At 43.3% G+C, this 24,289-nt stretch overlaps 5 protein-coding genes across 5 annotated transcripts; 3 read left to right on the plus strand and 2 right to left on the minus strand.

The window, feature by feature from the left end:
• Window positions 1–2,978: 2,978 nt before the first annotated feature.
• BDB00DRAFT_766154 (glucosamine-6-phosphate isomerase) lies at window positions 2,979–4,224 on the plus strand (the record flags this gene model as incomplete). Its single annotated transcript, XM_053119571.1, has 5 exons — window positions 2,979–3,033; window positions 3,165–3,687; window positions 3,798–3,849; window positions 3,915–4,040; window positions 4,117–4,224. The coding sequence occupies 5 exons, from the start codon at window positions 2,979–2,981 to the stop codon at window positions 4,222–4,224; spliced, it is 864 nt and encodes a 287-aa protein (XP_052978246.1).
• Window positions 4,225–6,507: 2,283 nt separating this feature from the next.
• BDB00DRAFT_766126 (uncharacterized protein) lies at window positions 6,508–8,828 on the plus strand (the record flags this gene model as incomplete). The annotated part of the gene is made up of 5 exons (XM_053119568.1): window positions 6,508–6,968; window positions 7,303–7,414; window positions 7,843–8,032; window positions 8,078–8,348; window positions 8,435–8,828. The coding sequence occupies 5 exons, from the start codon at window positions 6,508–6,510 to the stop codon at window positions 8,826–8,828; spliced, it is 1,428 nt and encodes a 475-aa protein (XP_052978247.1).
• A 1,054-nt stretch (window positions 8,829–9,882) lies between these two features.
• On the minus strand, window positions 9,883–11,200 carry BDB00DRAFT_830627 (uncharacterized protein). Its single transcript, XM_053124048.1, has 4 exons — window positions 10,955–11,200; window positions 10,826–10,836; window positions 10,568–10,745; window positions 9,883–10,487 (listed from the first exon to the last, which is right to left on the minus strand). Exons 1-4 carry the CDS (start codon window positions 11,101–11,103, stop codon window positions 10,220–10,222), a joined length of 606 nt encoding a protein of 201 aa, XP_052978248.1. The 5' UTR covers window positions 11,104–11,200; the 3' UTR covers window positions 9,883–10,219.
• A 2,073-nt stretch (window positions 11,201–13,273) lies between these two features.
• BDB00DRAFT_766160 (large subunit of carbamoyl-phosphate synthase) lies at window positions 13,274–17,043 on the minus strand (the record flags this gene model as incomplete). The annotated part of the gene is made up of 4 exons (XM_053119573.1): window positions 13,274–15,644; window positions 15,712–16,213; window positions 16,288–16,611; window positions 16,701–17,043. 4 exons carry the CDS (start codon window positions 17,041–17,043, stop codon window positions 13,274–13,276), a joined length of 3,540 nt encoding a protein of 1,179 aa, XP_052978249.1.
• Window positions 17,044–17,907: 864 nt separating this feature from the next.
• Window positions 17,908–24,287, plus strand: BDB00DRAFT_464728 (uncharacterized protein). Its single transcript, XM_053117477.1, has 17 exons — window positions 17,908–18,365; window positions 18,445–18,611; window positions 18,716–19,017; window positions 19,082–19,165; window positions 19,258–19,339; window positions 19,428–19,769; window positions 19,845–20,188; window positions 20,265–20,500; window positions 20,573–20,862; window positions 20,945–21,878; window positions 21,978–22,279; window positions 22,350–22,418; window positions 22,483–22,566; window positions 22,641–22,770; window positions 22,849–23,231; window positions 23,298–23,403; window positions 23,486–24,287. The coding sequence occupies exons 1-17, from the start codon at window positions 18,029–18,031 to the stop codon at window positions 23,932–23,934; spliced, it is 4,641 nt and encodes a 1,546-aa protein (XP_052978250.1). The 5' UTR covers window positions 17,908–18,028; the 3' UTR covers window positions 23,935–24,287.
• Window positions 24,288–24,289: the final 2 nt, after the last annotated feature.

Genomic DNA, 24,289 nt, shown 5'->3' on the forward strand with positions numbered 1-24,289 from the left:
TTCCCTTTTTCATCCATCACAAAAAGCCCATATCGTCCTTCTTGGTTTGGAGAAGGTAGAGATGGTGTCAATCTAAATATGCAAGAAAAAAAAATTATATAACACAACATCATTGCTTGTCCTTCCTTAGTATACCTTGGATTTTGCAATGTCTCATGTATATCAGGAAAGTTTACTTAAATATTATCGAGTACTGACTGGTGAGAATTCGTAATATCACTACAGACGAAGAGCTGTTATCAGAGAACACCATCAAATTGGTTACTCGCAAATACACATAACCGTACCTTGAAGGGTGAGCATGGTTGTTTCCAGTATCTACACGTGGATCTGACTGTTGTCTTGCATTCGAGCAATTCTCTTGCGGCTGCTGTTGTTCATGGCCACCTTCCTTCACAAAAAGCAGGGTAGAGGAAGAAAGTTCTGATTGATATGACGGAGGTTCTTGACCTACAGACCGACTCCTATAATCATCTGGTGATGGTATTTTTTCATTGTACGTGTTTTGATAGAGAAGTAAAGAGATCATAATCATAACTATAAGTAGCTATGTACCTGTTTCTGTACCCGCGTTTGTTATTCCAAAATGAGTTCATGACAAATGATGCGGCCCAGTTGGCTTCGCACCGATCAAAGTGAATTGAAGTTGATCGCATGGTCGATTGCTTGGCAAGCAGTATTTCGTCTTTTTTATGTACCTTTGGCAAGAACCCCAAGTGCTGGCATAGGGCTCATTCAATGGGAGCATTATCCACATGGCAAGATAGTGTCCCTTCATTTCTGGTTACTTATTCATTTCGTCAAGAGTAACCTTTAGAAAGCTCAAATAATGCCCTGTTACTGTATACTGTTCCTGTGCTTTGGAACTCTCAAACTAACATTAATCAAGCCAGTGGCAGATATGGCACCTAAAATCGATGTTGCGTTCGCCTTTGATGTGGGTACTGTAGCAACTGGAGGAGCTCCCTTCTTTGACCAGGCCATTCCTCGCTTCGAATTGATATGAAAGGCTGATTCATCAAGAAAGACACAGTTTGCCGTAAAATCCAAGTCAGTTTGCTGCCACTTTTGTACCCAGTCATACCTTTGTTGGATCTTTTCTTTGCGCTGAAATTGTGCCTGCTTAATAGATAGATTACATTTAGTTGGCATGAAGTTATAAATAGTGCTACGAGAAGCATTAAGATCCTTGAAGTTTTGCATTAAACTTTCTGCTACTTCAGTTACAACAGTAGAAGGATTCTCATCAATGTAAATTTGAAAGAAACTGCTTATGCTCCTCCCCAAGAATACGACGCCGACCTGACTTTTTCTTCTTCTCGAAAATGCTTTCAGGGTCCTCGTAATAACGTTTGACCCATCTCTGCGTTGCTCGGATATAAATACCTAAATATCTCGCAGCAGCAGAAGCATTCAAGCATTTGCTGGAGATAAATATAAAAATCGAGTTTTGTCTTCCTCAGAGTAAACTGTATAGCAACTCCTATTGTATAGCTCCATATCAACATTATTGTTCATTTCGTCAGTAACTGGACGCATTACAGAGCTAGAAGGTCTTTCTGGAGGTTTATTCATCAAGAAATGAGTACGAGAACTTAATATTTCAATAGCGAATAGCTCCTCGTCAACAACAAGATACGTGTGCTCAACTCCATTCTTATCAACAACATGCCCTTGTCCATCTTCGTATAAAAATTGACTATTCATTTTGAATGTGTGTAAAACGAAAATAGGAAAAATAAAGCAAAAGATCACTTCAAAAATTGCCTTCATCACATGCGAACACGACTTCATTGCTGGATCAACCGATAACATTGTTGAACACACGGTTTTTTTGCACGACATCAATTTCAAAAACCGCGATTTTACTTTTTGAAATGACTGTATAAACAGGCCTATCATCAACATATCAGCGTATCTTGTGGGTTAAAATTACAAGAACAACCGCCCGCCCCCGAGTAGGAGATGTAGGAGATCAGAGCCTATTCTCAGATTATCACCAAAAGGGAAAGAAGGATCGACAATTTTATCATAACCTATAATTCAGCGCCAAAAATTAGAGAAGCATGTGAAAATCATTGATGACAGAGTAGACTTTCGTCTCTTCTCTGTAGATACTATCGAAGACTACTAGAAGAGGCTGGGAAATTCTTAGATCAGCAGCTTCGTTAGTCGCCCAGACTTGCGGGGAGTCACTATCAAGTTTATCTCCAGCAAGATCCAGTCGGTATCCCTTCTGACATAAGCTTCTCACGATCGATAATAATAACTTTGCGCTCCCTCATTCGGGAATACTTTGCTAATTGATTACACCAGAGTTCCTTATGTATAATATACTGAACGTTGTAGATTTATTTCTATATCATGAGATTGTTTCTCTTTCACTACTACACCTGAATTTCTGTAATGGTTTCACACAGAAGGCATCGAACGAATGCTAAATATAGCCTAGTAGTATTCAACCGTCCCCTAAAACCCTGGGGTCTTTTTCATTTTCGCTTTACAATTCATCTATCATTCTATGTAGTATGTCAACAACCGCCATCCAGGAAATGACCGAAAAGTGCAAAAAGCCACATACAGAATTTTCTATGAGTTGCCATGACGGCATACATTTGTCAATCCAGCAGCAAGAAAGCCAAAACTAGCAGTTACAAGTAACTAGTTGGTTCAGGCTTTCGAAAATTTCACAGCATCACAAAAGAACTCGAGGATTATGTCATGATATGTTGTCAAACGATGCGATTTTTAGCTTAATAGACCCGTTTGACGTTTCGAAAAGGAAGCAAGGAGTGCAAAAAAGAAGATTCAAGTGGTACAAACAGCACGCTTTACTGATTTGCCTTGATGTCCACTCTGATTGGAGGAAACGGAATATAGAGTTCAATAATTTGCCAAGTTCGTATCTTTCTGCAAGTCGCCAACGACTGTTTTTTTTTTCAACTTTTCTCCCTTCCTTTCTATCTTTTTTGCTCTTGATGAGATTGATAATACGTCAGGACTACGATGAAGTCTCCACCTATGTTGGCAAGTGTTTACTTCTAATGTTTCCGCTGCCTGCCCGTACTTCTACATGAGCCTGCCACTCACTCATCTTTTTTAACAACCCACCGCCGTTTTTCCCGCAAAAACTATACGTAAAACACATACACACACTACTATAGCCAACTACGTAAAGGAACGCATCAGCCAGTTTGCACCTACACCAGACCGACCTTTTGTTCTCGGGTTACCTACAGGCTCGTCGCCGGTTGCAACGTACCAAAAATTAATTGCTCTGTATAGAGAAGGTCAAGTCAGTTTCGAGAACGTTGTGACGTTCAACATGGACGAATACGTTGGCCTTCCGCGTGACCATCCAGAATCATACCACTCATTCATGTGGAATAACCTATTCTCGCACATCAACATCAAACCTGAAGGCGTTAATATTTTGGACGGCAATGCACCTGACCTGGATGAAGAGTGCAAGCGGTTTGAAGCTAAAATAGCACTTGTTGGTGGCATCGAGCTCTTCTTGAGCGGAATCGGACCTGATGGACATATCGCATTTAACGAGCCGGGTTCCTCGTTAACTTCTCGCACACGCGTAAAGACGTTGGCATACGAAACAATTATTGCAAACACGCGCTTTTTTGATGGCGATGTCGCCAAAGTCCCTAAACTAGCATTGACTGTCGGTGTAGCGTAAGTTTTTTCGTTTTTGTCTAGTTCTCATATGTAAACCGTGCTCCATATACATAGCAGTGCTTATCTGTATGCATGCAACCATAAACTTATATGCGTCAATATCTCAGCACTATTATGGACGCCCGCGAAGTAATGGTCATTATAACTGGTGCACACAAGGTACCGACTGAAATGCTGTAACTAGTTTTATACTAGCTCCTTCTTTTCTAAGCTGGTTGTTATAGGCAATTGCTCTTGGGAAATGCATCGAAGAAGGTGTTAGCCACATGTGGACCGTGTCAGCTATCCAACTTCATCCTAAAGGCATGATTGTGTGCGACGAAGATGCTACACTGGAGTTGCATGTCAAGGTAACAGAGTGAAAAAATACATGAGCATTCCGTGCATGATATATTGATTTCTAATTTTGATGAATATGATTTCTAGACCGTCAAATACTTCAAGTCGATTGAACACGTTCACCATGCCTTGATAGGCAGTGAGAATATATCTTTGCAAGGTAATATATTTAGCAAGAGAAAGCATGAACAATGATAAAGCTATGCAACTCGGAACCTCTTTCTCACGCTGTCTTTCTGTGTGGTATTCACCTTTTTAAAGGTGGCATCAAGCAATTTAAAAATATCCTAGCGGGCGAGCAGCTGGTTATGCATAGCCCGTTTGATTAATACCACGCATTCATCACCCATACATCATCAAAATTCAGAAGATTTATTCCATTCCATTGTAGTATACTGTGTCACATCTGAGTGGATCCCACGCTACAAATAGTTATTCCATCCTGCATCTTCTTCTGTCTGATAAATACCACTTTTAATTTTTCTGTTGCTGTAACTGGTGAGATCAGCTATAAGCCTTTATGGGGCCATGCACCTAGTACCAGCCTTATCGATGAACGAGAAAGACAAAAAAGATTCAGTTCAATTGAGGGTTTTCTCAGGCACTCGATTATGCAACACGGCTTGAGAGCTGACTAAGTAATCCTTTGCTGGTAAATGCGAGTCCCGACAAAGATACCTTTATGTAAGATCACCGCCCTCGCTCGCCAAGAGCATTGTGATCGTTATTATTGTATTAAAAGTAGCACATATAAGCTTCTAGTACTATTATAATCAAGATTCATCTCATATAGTGTCACTAGTATCATATCAAAAACTCGCAAGGAAAAGTGCGAGAGCTACGTAGTAGTCGACTTTTATCACTATTAGTGATATCAATACTTCCTATATAATGTTTATATTACCCAAGATAATATTAGCTCCCTTATTTTGCTTTGATAACGTAGATGAAGCTACTTGACGCTATAAACCCACACATTCAGTGATAATGAGGATATTAGCGTCTGTACATTAAAACATGTTCTTGAATACAATGATACTTTTACCCCTAAAAATTTGATAGCAGACAGACAAAATGGAACTCGAATGCTTTATAGAGATCACACTAGATTAGAGAATGACCCAACACGTTATGCCCATTCGATCTTCAACTCTGAATATCTGTTACAGCCTAATAAACTGTCGTTGTCGGCCACTCTTTTATCACGTGTGATTGTGATGAAGATGATAGTCGTCAGGTACTAGGTCGTACAGCCTCGTTTCGCATTATGATGATTAATGAAAAATATCAGTTCAAGTGGCTAGTATAAATGTAACTTTAAGGTTCTACTGGATAAACAACGTCGTACCTATATCAAAAAGCGATTATGCTATGTTTATGTTTTACATAGCATCGCAGCATGTTCTTTTGCCGCAAGAGTGACAGTCTCTTCGACTTTGCACGAATGTGAACTTTACTAAGTTTGAAGGGCAACTTCCTCAAAATTACGATGTCAATGGTAATTACTGTATGTCCAGAGATGGAGAGCACTCTAAACGTAGTGTGTGTAATGATTATTTGGTTGGCTTTGCTTCTGGCTTAGGTGAAGAATACGTTAAGATACAAGAATAACGCAGGCGACAATAATTTTCTATATGAGTAGTGTTGTAATAGAGTAAAAGTATAGTAAAAGCTAATGGTACTGGTATCGTCCTTATAATCGTTGATCTTTAAAGTTGTGGATCGGTACAGTAATATAATAGTTTCTTACATCTGAGGGGCTTACTAATGGTTTGAGCAGGAATAAAGGACCCTTTTTTTTGTCCTTTGCTCATCGATGCTAGTAAAAAAAGGGGTACTATGTATGGCGCATTATACAACATCACTTTTCAACTTACGTATCTCGAAAGTTAGCCATCTCTTGACGGACCTGTATATAATAGCTTACTCAATTCTAAATAGTAACAGTTCTGTATGATTTCAAGCCCTCTCAAAACTCAAACTCAATGAAGGAACTTGATAGCTTCAGTGAATCCAACACACGTTTATTAGAGCGAGATTTAAAAAAGTTACTGACTTGGCATGTGTTTTGTGGAAAGGATGTGTTCCACGCTATTAAAACATCAAAATTCATGCACACAAGTTGGATCAATAGTACATCAAGAGTACTGAAGGCTCACACGCCCTTTCGCGTATATCCCCTAGTAGAACGTAATTTATCTATCCGCTACTATACTTGTTGCTTTCGGCTGAGGTAAGACTCCCCAAAGTGAACCTGCCCTAGGCTCCTTAAACCTTGTTTTGCTTACCTAAGGTTTGTGATGAAATAATAAAAAAGGCGACCTTGAGATGGTCTCTGTGAAGCTTACACAACCTTCTTTTATTCTTTTTCCTGCTTCCATACTTTTTCCTCAACAGACTAACTGCGAATACTCAGTAATGGGGGATCACAGTAGCAACAACTTCAGCAATAACACAGACAATGTCGATCCCCTTTTGATGATCGCGAACGAATTTGATCTGGATACGGGCCAATTCAAAGCCATTGTTGAAGGATTCAAAGCCGAGTGTGACCACGGACTTAACACGACATCGGCATCCGGATTAGCCACGATGATACCTTCATACGTCACACGAATGCCGACGGGCCAAGAAACAGGGACTTTTCTAGCGCTTGACCTTGGTGGCAGTAATTTACGAGTATCTGCTGTCGAGCTCTTAGGCAACGGTCAAGTCAATGTCGTGAGAGAGATTCGTAAAACGGTCTCTGACATACAACGAACAGGACCATCCACTGACTTTTTCGACTGGTTGGCCGATGCAGTGGGTGAGCTGCTGAGCACTTTAGCTCCACATCAAAGCTCAAATGGCACCAGCGACAGCAGCAAGTACAGCAGACAGAATGAACCGGAGAAGCAGCGACCAGTAGCCATGGGAGTGTGCTGGAGCTTCCCGCTTGAGTAAGTAGCAATAGTAAGCCAACAGGTGCACATCATCGAGCTGAAACAAAGATGATCGATGTGTGACCAAGGAAAAGTGCTGATGGTGGGCGGGTTGTACGTGTGTAGATGACGGAATAAAAGATGGGGGGTAATAAGTGAGGGGAAAGAGCAACCCACCATAACTGGTAAAAATTTACCACGGATATCGTCACTTTACATGCAAGCAGTGCGAAACCAGGAGTTGCAGTAGTGGGATGTGTGATGTGGGAGAAGAGAGTGGGATTATCACCCTTAAAATTCGGTCTTGTTGACAGCCGTGCTAAAATCAGCTACCGCCCTCTTTTCCTTTTAGTCAAACCGATATTTGTCAAGGCAAGATATTGCGCATGGGTAAGGGCTTTACTCTGGACGATGTAGACGGTCAAGATTTGGCGGGTCTCTTTCATGCTGCTTTCAAACGAAAGGTGAGTAGTGGTGGCAGTAGCAGTTAGTGAAATGGTGCTAGTTTTACATGTGTCAGTTTCGTCCTTTCTTTCTGTATTTGGCTTTATCACGTTATGCTGAGTTGTGGTGCTGCTTCGCATGCATGTGCATGCGCTCGTGCGCCATGGATGCTCTGTGGTCGTACATGGACGATCCATCTGGAATATCGACCAGTTGCACTCTGGCTTCCTTTCCTTCTTCAACACCTCTCCTCTTTTATCCTCCTGATAACTGCTTATTGCAGACAACCTTTTCTTTCCTGCCTTTTCTTCTCCTCCCCCAAGTTTTTTTTTCTCACTCCTTAGAAACTGCGCGCGCGTACCCACCAGTACACAAATAGTACAACGCGTACATGCGCTTAGCCTGTTGAATCAAGCTACTCATTTGCTCTCTGCTTTGTTTGCTCTAGGACATCAATGCCACTGTCACTGCATTGCTCAACGACACAGTCGGAACTTTAGTCGCCCATGCTTACAGTAACCCTGGTGCGTGTGTCGGGTTTATTCATGGGACCGGGGTTAATGCTGCGTATCCTGAGAAGAGGTCGCGTATCGTCAAGCTATCATCATCATCATCCGAAGGAGCAGCTGAAACCACCGGTGCAAACGGACAAGTAGAGCAGCAATTTCACGAGAGCGCAGAAGACATTATGCTCGTCAATACAGAAATCGACATTTTCGGTAGTACAGCTTACTTACCCCTCACAAGATTCGACAAAGCCCTCGACGCGCACCACTCACAGCCTGGATTCCAACCTTATGAAAAGATGATGTCGGGTGGCTACCTGGGCGAACTTGCTCGGCTGATAGCGATGGAACTGATCATTGATCATCAATATTTATTCGACGGAAACTTGCCAGAGCGCTTAAGGCAGCCTTGGTCATTTACTACGGCTACCATGAGTGACTTGGAAAAGTGGGCATCTCTTTCAAATTTAGCAACGCTGCTGCATCATGCAGAGTAAAGTATAAAAAAAAGCTCACCATCAGTGTAACATACAGGTTGGAGACAAATGAGGAGAAACTAGCCAGGTTTGGCGAATGGCTCGAGACTGACTGCATAAATGATTACGTTCCAACGATCGAGGACATGCGGATCCTCTCCCGCATATGTCGTATCGTCTCATCCCGAGCAGCTTCCTTGGCTGGAGCTGGAATTGCAGCTATTATCGAGCACCAGAACATCATCACTGCATCAGACGGGCCAATCATAGTTGGGGTTAACGGATCGACATTTGAAAAGTATCCGCATATGGCGGAACGCGTAGAAGCAGCAATACACACGTGGTTTGATGACAGAGTTTCGCAACGCATACGTTTAGGTGTAGCACGAGACGGTGGAAGCATTGGCGGAGCACTTGTTGCTATGCTGTACAGTAGCAACGATAAGTGGTAAGATTCAACACTAAGGCTGCAACTACTATCGCTATATTACAGGTTTTGCAACTGCTGAGCACCTCCTTTTACTCACATCAATCAATGACCCCTTATTTTATTTTTACTCTAACCCCTTCCCCAGTAGCGGAAGAAGCAGCTCATCAAGCAGTAGTAGCAGAAGTGAACCAAAAATAGATTCATCGACCTGTTTCCCACCATTTCACCGTGTCAAACAAGCTTCGAAACGCTGGATCAAGTCGCGCCAATTTCGGAAGAAATCTTCATCGCCCAACAAGGAGAAGCAGCCGTCGTCGTCATCGGCATGATGCAGAAAAACCAAAAACTTGGCTTGTTGACCTCCTTTTACACAACATAAGCATCTACTAATTTCCTCCCCTTAATGCCCTTTTCTTTTTGCACCGAAACTTGTTCTTTGACATCATCAATAATAACAACTTGTATCATTACTTCCATTTTCATGAACTAGCTGCTTCTTATTGATTTCATTACACGGTCATCGTCGATATCGATACTCCTCTCTTCAGTGCCCCCCATGTTGAAGTCATGAAGTCATCGCACATTGCAGCTCTGTCAGACGAAAAGCGTCATTGCTACCATATTCGCTAACTCGTGTTAAGGTGATTATATGTAGTAGGGATGTGTCGATATGATTTGGACCCATCCTCCTGTTTGTGACTAAAAAGAAACTATGTTATAGCAGCAGCTCAATTGAGATTGTCTTGTTGCATACACACGTACATCATGCTCCGTAAACTCCTTCCTCTAAAAAACTACAATTTGCATTTGCATACACAAATCCATAATTACATACCGTTCCTGTCATGCACTTTCTTCTTGGCTCAATCGAATGATCAAGCAAGTTCAGATGCTTGCTTTATCAACAAAACTATAACAGAAACAGTATGATCATACAATGTCTCCTTTGAACTCAATAGTATATACAGTTGTGTGAACACGTCGAGAACTATAAAAGTGCGATTCTCAGTATATATTTATACAGTCAACCCGTTATCTGCAGGAGAAATTGAGGTTTGAAAAAAATAGTGCACTGTCACAATAATGATACGGAGAATACCTCAGCAACAGATTATAAGCAGAAAGTATTTATCTTTAGCTCATAATTGTATATTAATGAAAAATATAATAATGACAGTGTTTTAAAACATGATGATTAAGATTGATGAGAGGAATGAGAGAGATGTTATATTACATCATAGTACATAGAAAAGTTGAAGAATGGGATGAGGATGGTAGTATGTTTATGGCTGTACAAAATATAATGAGTATGATGGTTAGGTTAAAAAGAATAAGTCGCGGTATAAGCATGCTGAAAACGTCTACGCATGAGTCCTGGTAAAAATGTAGTTAATGGATTTGATATGTTTTGCTTCAGAGAGCCATCATTACGCAAGACAGTCCAGCAATAACAAGGGTGCTGAGCATGGTGATAGGGGTAGGAGCCTTAATTGCAAAGCTTTCACTAGATTCGATGGGGTTCCCTTCGTTATCCAAGATATCAATGCTAGCAGACGCAGTTGCACCAGAAAGCTCATCAGCGGCCAAAGTAGCAGCAGGAGCAGCGGATTCCTCGGAAGAGTTTGGTGAGACGCAAGTTTCCGTGCCATCGGCAGCAATGTAGAAGGGTTCAGAAGAAGTGCTACAATAATTTAGGAAATGTATAAACGATGAGTACGCCGATATGGCAATCAATGATCTTGGTTATATACAATAAGTTACCTTTCATCGTTGTATTTGATAACAATCTTGTGCTCAGAACAATTGGCGATGTTACCAGGGATGTTAACCAGGTAAGAGCCCGTGCTACCGTTTATGTCATTGGCCAGGTTGATTCCATCACTTGCGTCTGAGCTAGCGAGATCAATGGATAAAGCAGTGTTTTCGCCAGGTGTCCACGCTATGTTCATTATAACGAATGTTAGTAGCCGATTTAATCATGTAATCAAGACCTTATGTTGAAATGAAATGGACACTTACAAATGGTGGTACTTTTATAGAAAATAAGAAGGATTACAGAAGAGAGAAGAAGTGATAATTTAGCACATTTGCCTTTCTATCCGTTAATCCGTATACAAAACCACATCAATGAGACCTACAAACACTTACGCATGGCCAGCAATGACAATGTCCTTGGCAGCAGGGGAAGAGACCGTGTAGGTGGGGGCTTGTTGTTGCTCCTGTCTCTCGATAAGAATAGGCGAAGCCAATGCGGATGCCGAAGCAAGCAAGAGGATGGGGAACGAAGTGAATTGCATGATGATGATGATAGTAGTGAGAGGTATGAAAGTAAGAGAAGCTGTAAATTAATAGCTAGTAGTGTAGTAATCGAAAGGAAGAAGCTCTAGTTCTTTGATGACGGTTGAAAAGTCGCGTTTGTCATGCTGCTTATATAAGGTTGAGCCAGATCATCGATCACGGTAACACAGACTATTCACATGTTAAATAAAATGCCACGTTTTCAGTAACTTGACGCCCAGTGCCCGTCAACAATTTTTTCATGTCCGGCGTCGTTGTTTTTCTACAAGATCTTCCTGTTTTTCGAGAACCCCACTCAATCTGAGATACATAAGCAAATGGCTGGGGGGGGCAAAACGAACAGAAAATGTTTAGTCGATCACTCTACAAAGTAATCGGATTTCCTTTTCTTCAGCATATATAACATATATGTATTCGCTTCACTCTCTTTCTTTTGCAAAAGCCAAGAATGACGACAGCAACTCAACGGAATGACCCATCACCCGAAAAGTGGGCGGATATGAAATTTTGCTGCTTACTGAATAGGCTTTTGAGCCACCACGCTAGCTCTGCGCGTTTCCATAAAAGGTGTTTTAATGTGACATGTGAATGTTTAATATTTTGACAGCAGCCGAACGACGACGGAATGGATAAGCATCATACGACAGCAAGGAACAGGGATGAAAAAAAAAGATATCGTCATTGTGGCACGGTCTGTATGTTCTGGACACTCTTTTGCATGCATATTATGACATCTTTTGTTCGGCTCCAGAAAAAATGCTAGCAACGTAATATCATATAGGGAAAAGTTATCTGCTGAACTAATATTACGATGTTGCATTCCGACGGAATCCGATGGATCCCGCTCATTTTCCATTTTCGTCAATGCTGCTTAAGTAACGTAAGTACCAAACAAAAACGGCAACTTGCGTGTTCGTCCTTGATGCATTATCACTAGGATTGTTGTGATTATGTCAGGCTTACACTTTGCAGTTACTTGGCACTCAACCATTTTTCGCTATATTTGTATACTACTGTGAAACTGAAGCATTTGAAAACGCGATCTAACAGAAGCAGATGAAATTTATTTTTAATACACATGATCAATTACACTTGTCAGCATTATCATTACATAGTATAATCACCAGGATGATTTTGTCATATACACCCAATGGATAAGCCCAGCAGCAAAAGAGCTCTCATCCTATATACTGAAGCTCTTTCCAGACACAACACGTATAGAAATTGATTATAAAGGCTGAGAATTAGATATGGTTTGAAGAACGCGGATCTCTTGAAAAAAACCTGTAACACAATTGCTTCAAGGTGTTTGGTGAATTATCCAGCTTGCTTATGGGTTGTCAATCGTGCAATCACCAACATTCTATTAGCGGTCCTAGAGACAGCACCACTCTACCACTTTAAAAGGATAGGTGCTATCCCCAAGCTTTTGAGCTTCGGATTTTGGAATATCTGCGTGATATTATTGCCCTTTGGTTTACGTGCTTGTCGATATTCAGCCATCGATTAGTTTGAGGACGCTATGTTCTCTTGAGTGATCGATAACAGGTAGCATGATCCAGACATTATTGCATCAAATTATCATACAATCTCTAATTATCACTGTAAAAGCTATTATAGTTCAACAAGCTGGTCTGAAGTTGTATACAGTAACATGTCGTAATGTTCTAAACGCGGATATATTACTTTACACGGCACAGATAATAGCTGCAGGGCCTGCCCTGTGCATTGCCAATAATGGGGTTTTACAAATGACATGTGAAAATAAATTTTGACAGCATTACAAGCTGGGTCAGCATCATACGACAGAGTAAGACAGCCTTCTTAAGGGATGCCGGCTATTCGTTTTGGCTGTTATGTTACATGTCTAAAATTCGTATCACAGGTCACTCTTGAGGTACGCACCTTTACATCACTCTCACTGTGTCAATCCGGAAAGTTGTTGGCACAAACATAGAAAAAGTAACATGGGATGACCCGCAAACTACATTAATCTAAGCAAGTAGATATACATCTCAAGCGCTGCCTTGGCAATTACATACTAATATTTGAAAGAGGCGACAGTGGTAACAGCAGCAGTATAAGATACAGAAAATCATGGCACAGCTTTATTACTACTATTTCTATTGCAGCAACATTACGTTTCTAATGGATGTATGCTTTGACTGTTTAAATTTTGGTAGCGACAAATTCGCCCCAGCTCTTGACTTCGTTGGGGATGGTGTCGGCGCTTTGTGGTTGCACTTGGCGCTTTCGAATACATGCGTCAGCAAACAATCGGGACACTTTGGAATCGTTCAAAAGTGGGATGCCAAAGTCGACAGCAGCGCGTCTGCAAATGTATCCTTCGTCATACTGCGAGGTGGGTCGCTCCTTGGCCAGGTGCATCACAAAATCGATATCGTTATCCTTGAACAATCGGTGGAGTTCGCGCTTGTTGTCGGCGTTAGCAGCCACTGGCAGCACAGTTGTGGAAATGCCAGCAAGTTCCTTGAGGAAGACAGCGTCCTGCTCAGTGGGTACAAAGATAGGATGCTCGAGTGGGCCATGGAAGGCCTTGGCAATGTGAACATAGTCCTCGGGTTCAGTGACAGCATCACCACCAATAAGCACGCCAGCCTTTGACTTTGGTATGCGGAAGTTCTGCGTGGCCTGCATTGCGGCCCAGAACGCCTCGTATTTGTCTTTGCCAAAGCAGGCTACTTCGCCGGTAGAGGCCATTTCAACACCCAAGAACGGATCGGCTCCTTGCAAACGAGTCCACGAGAATTGTGGGACCTTGATCGCTTGATAGTCGTATGTTTTGCTCATCAAATCAACTGGTTCGGGCACATCCTTGTCCGCCAAGGCACGCGTAGCAATATCAATAAAATTAATGCCAAGAACCTTGGAGACGAATGGGAACGATCGTGAGGCACGCAAGTTGCACTCGATGACTTTAAGAGCATTGTCCTTTTGCTTAATAATCTGCATGTTGAATGGACCGGTGATTTCAAATGCTTCTGCGACCTTGTCCGCGATATCCTTCAAGCGAGTCATCGTTTCTTGGTCGAAATCCTTGGGTGGCAAGATAAGCGTAGCATCGCCAGAGTGAACACCAGCGTTTTCCACGTGTTCAGAAACAGCGTGGACGAGCACTTTTCCACGATGAGCCACAACATCCACATCGATCTCTTGAGCGCCTTGGATAAACTTGGTAATCACAACAGGGTGCAACGGCGAAACATCAGCTGCCTCCGTCAAGTTCATTTCGAGAGCTTCAGGAGTGTAAGCAACATTCATTGCAGCACCAGAGAGGACGTAAGAAGGTCGAACCAAAACAGGATAGCCGACCTTGTCAGCGAACGCATGGGCTTCTTGGACGCTGGTGAGTTCCTTCCAAGCAGGCTGATCGACGCCAATGGTGTCCAGCATACGAGAGAATTGGAATCGGTCTTCAGCAGCGTCAATCATTTTGGGAGATGTACCAAGAACAGTCATGTTGCTCTCGTGAAGCTTGAGGGCAATGTTCTGTGGAAGCTGTCCACCAACGCTGACCACAACGCCCTTGGCTTGTTCCTTTTCTGCAATGTCCATCACACGCTCGTAGCTGAGCTCTTCAAAGTACAAGCGATCGCACTCGTCGAAATCAGTCGAGACGGTTTCAGGGTTGTAGTTGACCATGATGGTCTTCTCGCCAATGTTGCGCAGACCACGGATGCATGAGACGCCACACCAATCGAACTCGACGGACGAGCCGATACGGTAAACACCAGAGCCAAGCACCATGGTACCCTTGTCATCAAAAGCAACATCATCTTCGGACGCGTTGTACGTTGTATACAAGTAGTTTGTATGGGCAGGGAATTCAGCGGCTAGAGTATCAATACGTTTGGTGAATGGAGTAATACCGTAGTTCTTGCGCACCTCACGCACGGCCAATTCATTGGAGTCGAGTAAAATAGCAATCAGAGCATCAGAGAAACCGGTCTTCTTGGCAGCAAGGAAAACGTCCGAAGAAAGGTCTGCGGCATTGGTACCCTTCATATCAGCAAGGTAGTGATGAACAGTAGCGATGTTTTGGAGCTTGTACAAAAACCACTTGTCAATCTTAGATAGGTTGTGGATGTAGTCAACAGTGTACTTTTTCCGAATGGCTGGGTCAGACGACAGCATGACTTGACTGATGGCAAATAGACGACGATCCGTTGGATTCTTCAAGATATCGTCAACGTCCTCAAGCTCGGTCTTGAGCGCGTGGAAGCCTTCCCAACTTGGATCCACTTGACGAATAGCCTTCTGCAAACTTTCCTCCCAAGTGCGACCGATAGCCATCACTTCACCGACCGATTTCATGGCAGAGCCGATATGGCGATCAACGTAGTTGAACTTTGCAAGATCCCATCGAGGTATCTTTGTAACAACGTAATCAAGCGAGGGCTCGAAGCAGGCAGTAGTTGTCTTGGTAACGGCATTTTGCAGACTAGGCAAAGTATGACCCAAAGCAATCTTTGCTGCAATGAAAGCCAGCGGATAACCTGTTGCCTTTGACGCAAGAGCACTAATAAAACAAAAGTTAAGAGTTAGATGTGATGATTAATAAGCAGACAAAAAGCTACATTGTTTACCTGGAACGACTCAAACGAGCGTTGACTTCAATGACACGATACTCCAAGCTTGTTGGGTTCAAAGCATACTGGACATTACACTCGCCAACAACACCCAAATGACGGATGATCTTGATGGCAGCTGTACGAAGCATATGGTACTCTTCGTCACTCAAGGTCTGCGATGGAGCAATGACAATGGACTCGCCAGTGTGGACACCCAATGGATCAAAGTTTTCCATGTTGCAGACGGTAATACAGTTGTTGGCAGAATCACGAACAACCTCGTACTCAACTTCCTTCCAGCCCTTCATGGATCTTTCAACGAGCAACTGGGACGTAAGCGAAAGCGACTTTGCGGCGAGAGAACGCATTTCAGCTTCATTGTTGGCAAAGCCGGAACCAAGACCTCCCAGAGCAAAAGCAGAACGCACAATGACTGGATAGCCAATTTCTTCCGCAGCTGCAAGAGCCTGTTCAACAGTTTCCACAGCCGTCGACTGTGCCACGGGGATGTCAATTTCTATACAAAAGCAATGTGCGATGAGCATTCATATTACGCAAGATTTATCAGATTTTGTCTGTCCAATAACATACCGTTCAGAGCTTTGACGAATAGCTCACGATCCTCAGAAGTGATTAATGTTTGAATAGGCGTACCAAGGACCTTGATATTGTACTTGTCAAGCACACCCATGCGATCCAACTGGATACCACAGTTCAAGGCTGTCTGACCGCCAAAGGTCAAGAGGATACCATCGGGACGTTCGCGTTCGATGATATGCGTGACGTATTCGGGAGTCACGGGCAAAAAGTAGACGGCATCGGCCAGTGAGTGCGAGGTCTGAATAGTAGCAATGTTTGGGTTGACAAGCACAGTCTTCACACCAGATTCACGAAGGGCTTTGATAGCCTGAGAGCCTATTTTCGTTTCATTGAGTTATCAAGTTACTTTCAAGATGTACCTTTTTTTCAAAAAAGAAACAGACCCAAGGCTGAAAGCTACAAACCTGAATAATCAAACTCGCCAGCCTGACCAATGCTCAAGCCACCTGAGCCAACGACGAGCACCTTTTCAACCTTGACTAACGGGACATCGCCCAGGATTTCCTCGGACACTTGCACGGCGGAACCATCGCGTTCGAGGCGAGCTTCAGAAGAAAAGGGAAGACGGCCGGCTTGCAGAGGTTGGGCAGTACCATTGGCGGCGACAGTAGTAGCAGTAGTAATAGTAGCACCTGTGGGTGGAGCGGGCGGAGAAGAAGTGGATGAAGTATCCAAACAATAAGGGGTAGGGGTGAGGACGGCACCAGCTGCAAGGGCTGCCGATCGACGACGAGTGTTGGCACCCATGGTGGAGCGGACAGCAGAAGAAGAGGACTTGATTCCTTGTTTCAATTGGGAGTAGACGCGGTTATACATTATTTGTAGACTTGTTATTGTAGTAGTTGTTGTTGTTGTAGTAGTAGTAATAGTAGTTCGTGTTGTGTGACGTTCACTTGATCAGGATATTGTCAATGTAAGTTTTATCAAAAGCCAAAAGACCAGCAGTAATCAGGAAAAAGGCAGAATTCATGTAAGGCAGAAGCGGGGGAAAACAACTACTTTGTGTTTGGCTTCAAGCGTGTGTTAAGAGCGTGTCTGTGTGTGTGTCTGTGATAAACAGAGAAAAAAGTGATAGAGGCTTTTTTTTTCGTGTGTGTTGGGGCGGATAATAGAAGGCGAAAGAAAAAGAGGAAAATGCGCGGGACAAGTTTTTTTGCTTTTGTTTTTTTGTTTTTCGCTGGCGTCTATCCCATTTTAGGAAGGTTCCTTTGAGTCATTTTGTATCGGCGAACGGTAGGAACATGTCCGGTCTTTCTCCAACGCTTCTTCGTTAGCGGCCTTTTGCGTACAGTTGTTCAAAGTGACAAGCTTGATACACCATATATATGATTCACAATCTAGAAAAATCTCAGACAGATGAAACTTCCAAGTGCCTTGTGAGCAATTGAACACTTCCTTGGGTTATTGAATGTTGTTGCCATGGCTACTACAACATACCATCGCTATCAGGAAGGAGCTCAAGAAGCTACCAAGTAGAGGCTCTCGTGTAGAGCATTGTCAAGAGCAACAATGAGCCATGGCACGAAATGATAAAGAGAGCACACTGTTGTAGCACCCAATGAATAAAGGCCCCGGAGACACATAAAAAAATGACAAAAAGGGCTCTGTATTGTTTATCACGTCCAAATTTGGACATTGGAGTTTTGGGGAGCTGCATGAAACACGCCGTCATGGCTTTAGACACTGTCTCGGGCCCTCTCTGTTTGATTGCAATCGCTCAGTCAGCATTGCTATGGATCTGTTTTCGAATCTTGGTGGAAAACGGACAAAGCAAGCAAAGAATGCCAGTTCTCGACGAGGCAATTCAAAATCTTCTGCCGCCAATCTCAATTCCCAACAACACTCACAACAACAACAACAACAACAACAACAGCAGCAGCAGCAGCAACCATACCAACACAATAGGAAAAATCCGGGCGTTGCTCGTCCACCACCGTTGACAACGAACTTTGCTCAACCGGGTACCAACCTTTTGAGCTTGCTCAGCACACCACGGTCGTCCAACGAAAGCTCAGCTCAGGGTGGTCGCAGTGAAGAGTCTTTTCGTGGCGGTGAACCGTTGTCTCCGGGTAATGCAAAAGAAAAAAAAACGAGCATCATATCTCGTAACAACAACAGAGCACTGATAGTCAAAGGAAATCACAATAGTGTCATCCGCACCCAGTACAACCAGCTCTGGTCGACCGGGAATCGGCATATTTGGCAACAGCACAACCACGCTTACGAGCACTCAACATACCCCACCACCATCGACTGCTTCTCCAAAAAACCGTCCATCCGATCGGGAAATCGAACGTCTTTTTGCACAAACGGCCGTACGTTTCTCTTCCTTCGATTGGACTTGAGATACACATTCAAAGAAGACGTATGTTTGTTTACTAACTGAGAATATGATCATTTGATTCAATATAAATCACAGAGTCGCCTTAATTTGGATTTGGGAAATGCCAGTTTGAGAGATATGCCTGTGGATAAAAAATGGAGGATTCTGTGCTACGAAAGTCAAGTTACGCCTCCTCAACATCATCCAGAGACTACCGCGTCTGCGATAAATGGGCCACGGCATCTTGGCAACAATACCAACAAGAGCCATCACATTGGCGAATTGGATAAATCGACTCCGGGTTACTATGTTGGTTATTTTCTCAACAGAAGAGGCTCTCCTTCTCCTGCTAGACTGCTTTCGGATCTGGCTGTGCGACTGAGAACCATGCCGCTCAGGTAACTTAGCATACTTGCTTTATCGAATGAATGGGAGCCTGCTTACTCAAACACACCAATGTAGCTGGGTGCGACAGTTTATAGATGAAAATGGAATGCAAGTCATTTCAAACGAATTGACACGTATGAGTAAGCAACATGTTGAAAGGTATAATTCAAATGATATGTTATCGAGACAGTTGAGAGAAAGCATCCTGCAAAGTCCGAGATGAAGATGCTAAAACAGAGCCATCGTGATAGTGGAACTGTTAGCAAGAAATTCGCTGATTCCCAACTAGAGCTTGAAATTATCAAATGCCTACGATCAATGCTTAATAATGCGGTATGTGCATGTAGCCCAACATGGAAAAAGAATGCAGTAGTAGTAAAGTGCGCGTGACCACGCTTAAAATTAACGCTCAATTTAATAGTATGGTATCCGAGAAGCATTAAGTGCTCCTCATTGTGCCCAGGCGCTTTCACTCTCGCTACTTTCACCATTCATGGCCGTGCGTCGTATGGCCTGCGAGGCACTGACCTTCTTGTGCTACTTTGAGCAACCTCGCGGTCAATCTGCGGTGGTGCGTGGAATCGAAGCACTCAATGCTATCGGCCTAAAAAACCCCAGTAGCGTTACCCAACAACCCGGAAGTTTTGGCAGCTGGCTAAGAGCGCTCGAGCAGATGTTAAATGTACGCGCTCATAATGCTCAAAGCGGCAAAGTATCGGCAAAGTCTTTGGGTAACAAGGATGTGCAACTTACTGAATACGCGGTAAGATTACAGTTGCAGCTTAAAGAAAAAGAAATCAGTATCTAATGTATTAAAGTACTCACGTATCCCTTGCAGATTGCAAACATGCTTTTGATCAATGCTGTTGTGGATCCGGAAACTACCGAGGATATGACCCATCGAATATCACTCAGAAATCAACTATACCAAGGCGGTCTAGACAAAGTTTTTGAAAAAATGAAGGCCATGAACAACGAATTATTGGGGCGCAAGATTAAGGAGTTCAACCAAGCCGAAGAGCGCGATAATGCTACAGTGTATGGCGGGCTTGTACTTGGCACAAAAGATCCATCTGAAATTCTGGACAAAATCACCGAAGCAATTAATGGGACACGAGCATACCACTCGCTGCAAAGCATTTTGCAGCACCTGCTTCTGATGCAGCAAGATCCTGAGAAAAGGCATGCCATTAATTAGTACGGATGCATCATTTTTTGCATGACGATAACTAACTACGATGACTGTTGGCAATTATAGAACACGCTATTTCCAAGTGATTGAATCCATTGTTACGCAAATTGCAACAGATCGCAATGACGTGCCTAGTGATTTTGGAAATACATATGGATTAAACGTCAGTAACTTGATATCCAAATTCGTGGAAGAAGATGAGCTATCGCGTGCTCTCCAAGAGGCTGAGGAAGCCAAGGCTATGGCCGCTCAAGCTATGGAGAGAGAGGCAGAGTTGAAATTACAAGTTGATCTCAAAAGCGGTAAGTGCAGCACTAGATTATGGAGAGCTATCGTAAGAGCTATTTAGCTAAGTAAGACATCATAATGCTTAGATGGGCTTGTTGGGCAGCTCAGGGTCAAAAACGAGTCTTTGGAACGAATGCTTAAAGTGGCAAACCAAACCAACAATGTTTTACAGCAGCGATTGGGAGATCTTGAAATGGAGCATCAGCATACCCTCGAAGCCATGGATGCTCAAATCCGAAGGCTCTATGACACCATCAAAAAGCTAACAGAACATAGCTCCTCTCCAACAGAACGATCAAAGGCTCGTAAGCCTGGGGATATCAAAATGTGGAACCTGCAGAATGCAGAATATGACCCAAACAAAAAAACGCTATCTGTAAGTTCTACTATCTTGGGGGAGGAGGAAACAATGCATCGCAGGATATGTGTCAAAATGCTAATAGTGTTTCCTCTACTAGGTTGATCCTGGCGACGAGCCTATCCAGCTGGCTAGCTCGAAAGGATTCTCCGAATCATTCAAAAAATCACTACGTTCAAAGCTTGGCTCTCGTATGAATACCTTGGTTAAACGATCGAGTGGGGATGATACCAGACAGCTGAGCCGGACATCAAGTAGCAGTAATTTACGCCAAAAGAAAAGTATAGACGAAGTTCAAGCTGATATACCAATGACGAAAGAGCCTGAAAAAATGAAAGACGAAACTCCAGCCACATCCGCTACAGAAAATGCACCAGTAGAACCTGTATCTTCAAAGGTATTACCGGCCCCTCCGCCACCACCGCCGCCGCCACCGCCAGTTCCTGGAACAAATGCAATGGTACCTCCTCCACCACCTCTTCCACCACCACCACCACCACCAATACCAGCATCAAGTGCTGCTGTACCTCCACCACCACCACCTCCTCCTCCTCCTCCTCCTCCTTTGCCGGGATTCCTCGCTGGATCGCCGCCGCCCCCACCACCGCCTCCTCCTGCACCAGGTTCCGTTGCATCATCACCACCTATCGCAAGCGGTTCCGAAATGAGCTCAGCCACGACATCACCACGGACTGGTGCAGGCACGCCTACTCTTGGCATGGCAAGCCGCAAGCCAAGCGCCTTCCAGCCGAAACAGCGACTAAAATTCCTAGAATGGGAAAAAATGAACCTTGTCAACATTGGTCAAACCGTTTGGAATCATCTCGAAGACGTCGACAACGATGCAGTGACTCAGGACCAGCAACAGCAGCAGCATTCATTCGAACACTCGATTGAATATCAGCTGGCTGAAGCAGGCGTATTCAATGATATCGAGAAAATGTTTGCTCAAAAGCAGCCGACTACGCAGTTGAAGCCTCAGCATGCAAAAGGACCTGTACACATTTTAGACTCAAAAAAAGCGTATACCATGAGTAAGTGACGACCGATGATATCACTCTAACTTACTCTATAAGTAATGTATCAATTAACCATTCTATAATCTTTTGGTGATGCGTTTACTCGTGAAAAAGATATCTTTTTAACAAGTATTGCCAAGAAGATCCCCTTTTCAGAAATCAAACCTAGAATATTGGACATGGATCCTTATTTCGACGACGAACAGATTCTGTCCAATCTTCTCAAGTTCGCACCAACTTTGGAAGAGGCTGGTAAATTGAAGCCCTACCGCGAGGCATCGGGCGAAGAGCTCAGCAAGCTCTCTGTACCTGATCAATTTGCACTACAAATGTTGGAGATCCCACGCTTTAAAGAGCGAATTGAGTGCATGCTATTCAAATCAGTATTTTGGGAAAAGCATCATCAGTTGAAATTAGTAAGTAATGCTTGCTCCTGTCTTTCTGCGCTCTCGTATTCCACCCGATATTAATAGTAAACGTTTACAGCAATTAGAATCAGTGCTTCAAGCCTCTGTGTCATTGAAAAACGCAAAACATTTTAAAGATCTCTTGCAGGTAAGATAGCTCAAGAAGAAGCAAATACTACACGCCTTCATATGTGATCTGACAGTAACGGTAGTTGATTCTGCTCCTTGGGAACTTTTTAAACGGCAATACTTTTCGGGGTGGAGCATTCGGCATTCGCATTTCCAGCATTAACAAGGTGAGTATGTTACCGGTGATGGCATTTCATATAATTATCTTAGCTATACTTATCTCTGTGTTTGTTATCTATAGCTTCTGGATACTAAAGGCGTTGCAGGCACCACAACCTTACTTCACTTTCTCATCGACACTGTAGAAAAGAACTTTCCAGAGATGGTTGAGCTTCGTATAGAGATCGAACCGAGTAATGAAGCTGCCAAAGGTTAGAATATATTTATATATTATGAAACCAGGCCCTCTTTCGTAGAAGACTAAAACTTGATGTGTTCATTATTTTTAGTGTCAAAACCCGACGTCCAGCGAGAACTACATGAGCTCAAGACCGGGCTTGAAAGACTCGAGAAGGCATTGAAAGAATATGGCGTACAGATACCTACAGATGAAGATGAGAGTTACAGCGGCGAAGAAGAAGGAGAAGACGAAGACAGTGGGAATGACAGTGGTGATGAGAGCAATGACTGTACTACAAGGCGGGATCAATTTGGCATGGTGATCCGAGAGTTTTACAAAGAAGCGACCAAGCAATTCAGGCAGCTGAATGAGCTTTTAGAAGAAGTATCAGAGTCGTATGAAGCCGTTGCCAAATATTACGGTGAAGATCCAAACAAGACCCAGCCGGATGTATTTTTCGGCATCTTCCGAGAGTTTGGAAGTAGCTGGCAGGTAAAAGTACAGTTTCTTAACAATTCCCATTGTTATATGACTCTATTGCTAACGTTAGACTTATAGAAATGCCATGCTGAGCTAGAGGTGTCTAGGCAAAAGCTGGAACAAGCCGAAAAGCAAAAGAAACTGCAGGAGTGGCGACGGATCAACGAAAAGAAGTCGGCTGAATGTAAGAACATAAAGAGTTATGCCATGCCAAGAACAGCCTGGATTTAGTGGCCCCAGACCGACTAAGAAAATCAAATGTTTAGATAACACGAGCAGTGATGAAATGGAAAGCTTACTAGCCAAATTGCGGAACCCAGGAACCGAAGGCAAGGTGCGCCGTCATCGTCCCACAGCGCGACGGAAGCGCAGCCAGTCACTGTATTCTGATTCGGTATCATCGCTGAACGCCTTGAAGCTTCTCAGATCTATCCGGGACGAACACACAGGCAGTGATGAAGAAACCGATAGGAATGATAAGGATGATGGCAACGACAAAGACTCGCGGGACAGCAATAGCTGGACAGAAGAAGAAAGCAATAGCCCGAGCACAAACTCGAAAACATCACCACTTAGCAATAGCAGCAGTGGCACAAACACATCTCTCAAGTTGCGCTCTCGGCCGGCCAACACGCGCCTGAGTCCGAGAACCCGCAAAAGCGGCACCAGGCGATCAACAATAGATAGGCGTAGAAAAGTTCATGCGCACTTGTAGTAAACCCCTTTCCCCTGGTCTCCACACACGCATACATACATACATACATATAAACCCCACATATAATTACACGCATCCTTTCTCTTTTTCTCTCCTCCACGTGATAGTCCTCTTTTCTCCTTTGTTGAAGGCAGAAAGAAAGAGCTACCTTTTTTTCTCTTCCACCAATTCAAACCTCTCTTTCTTTCTCACCATTGGAAAAATAATCTCTTCTATTTAAATAATAATTCTCTTTAGTCATATCTGTTCACTCGAACCATTCCCCCCTTCTCTACGTCTGTTGTCAAGATCATACGCAACATACAGCAACAACAAAAAGACAAAGAATAATTACCAGCAAAGCAATTGATGTGCG

This window comes from Zychaea mexicana, assembly GCF_025766255.1.
Source record: "Zychaea mexicana strain RSA 1403 chromosome Unknown BDB00scaffold_52, whole genome shotgun sequence".
NCBI classification, from domain to species: domain Eukaryota; kingdom Fungi; phylum Mucoromycota; class Mucoromycetes; order Mucorales; family Lichtheimiaceae; genus Zychaea; species Zychaea mexicana.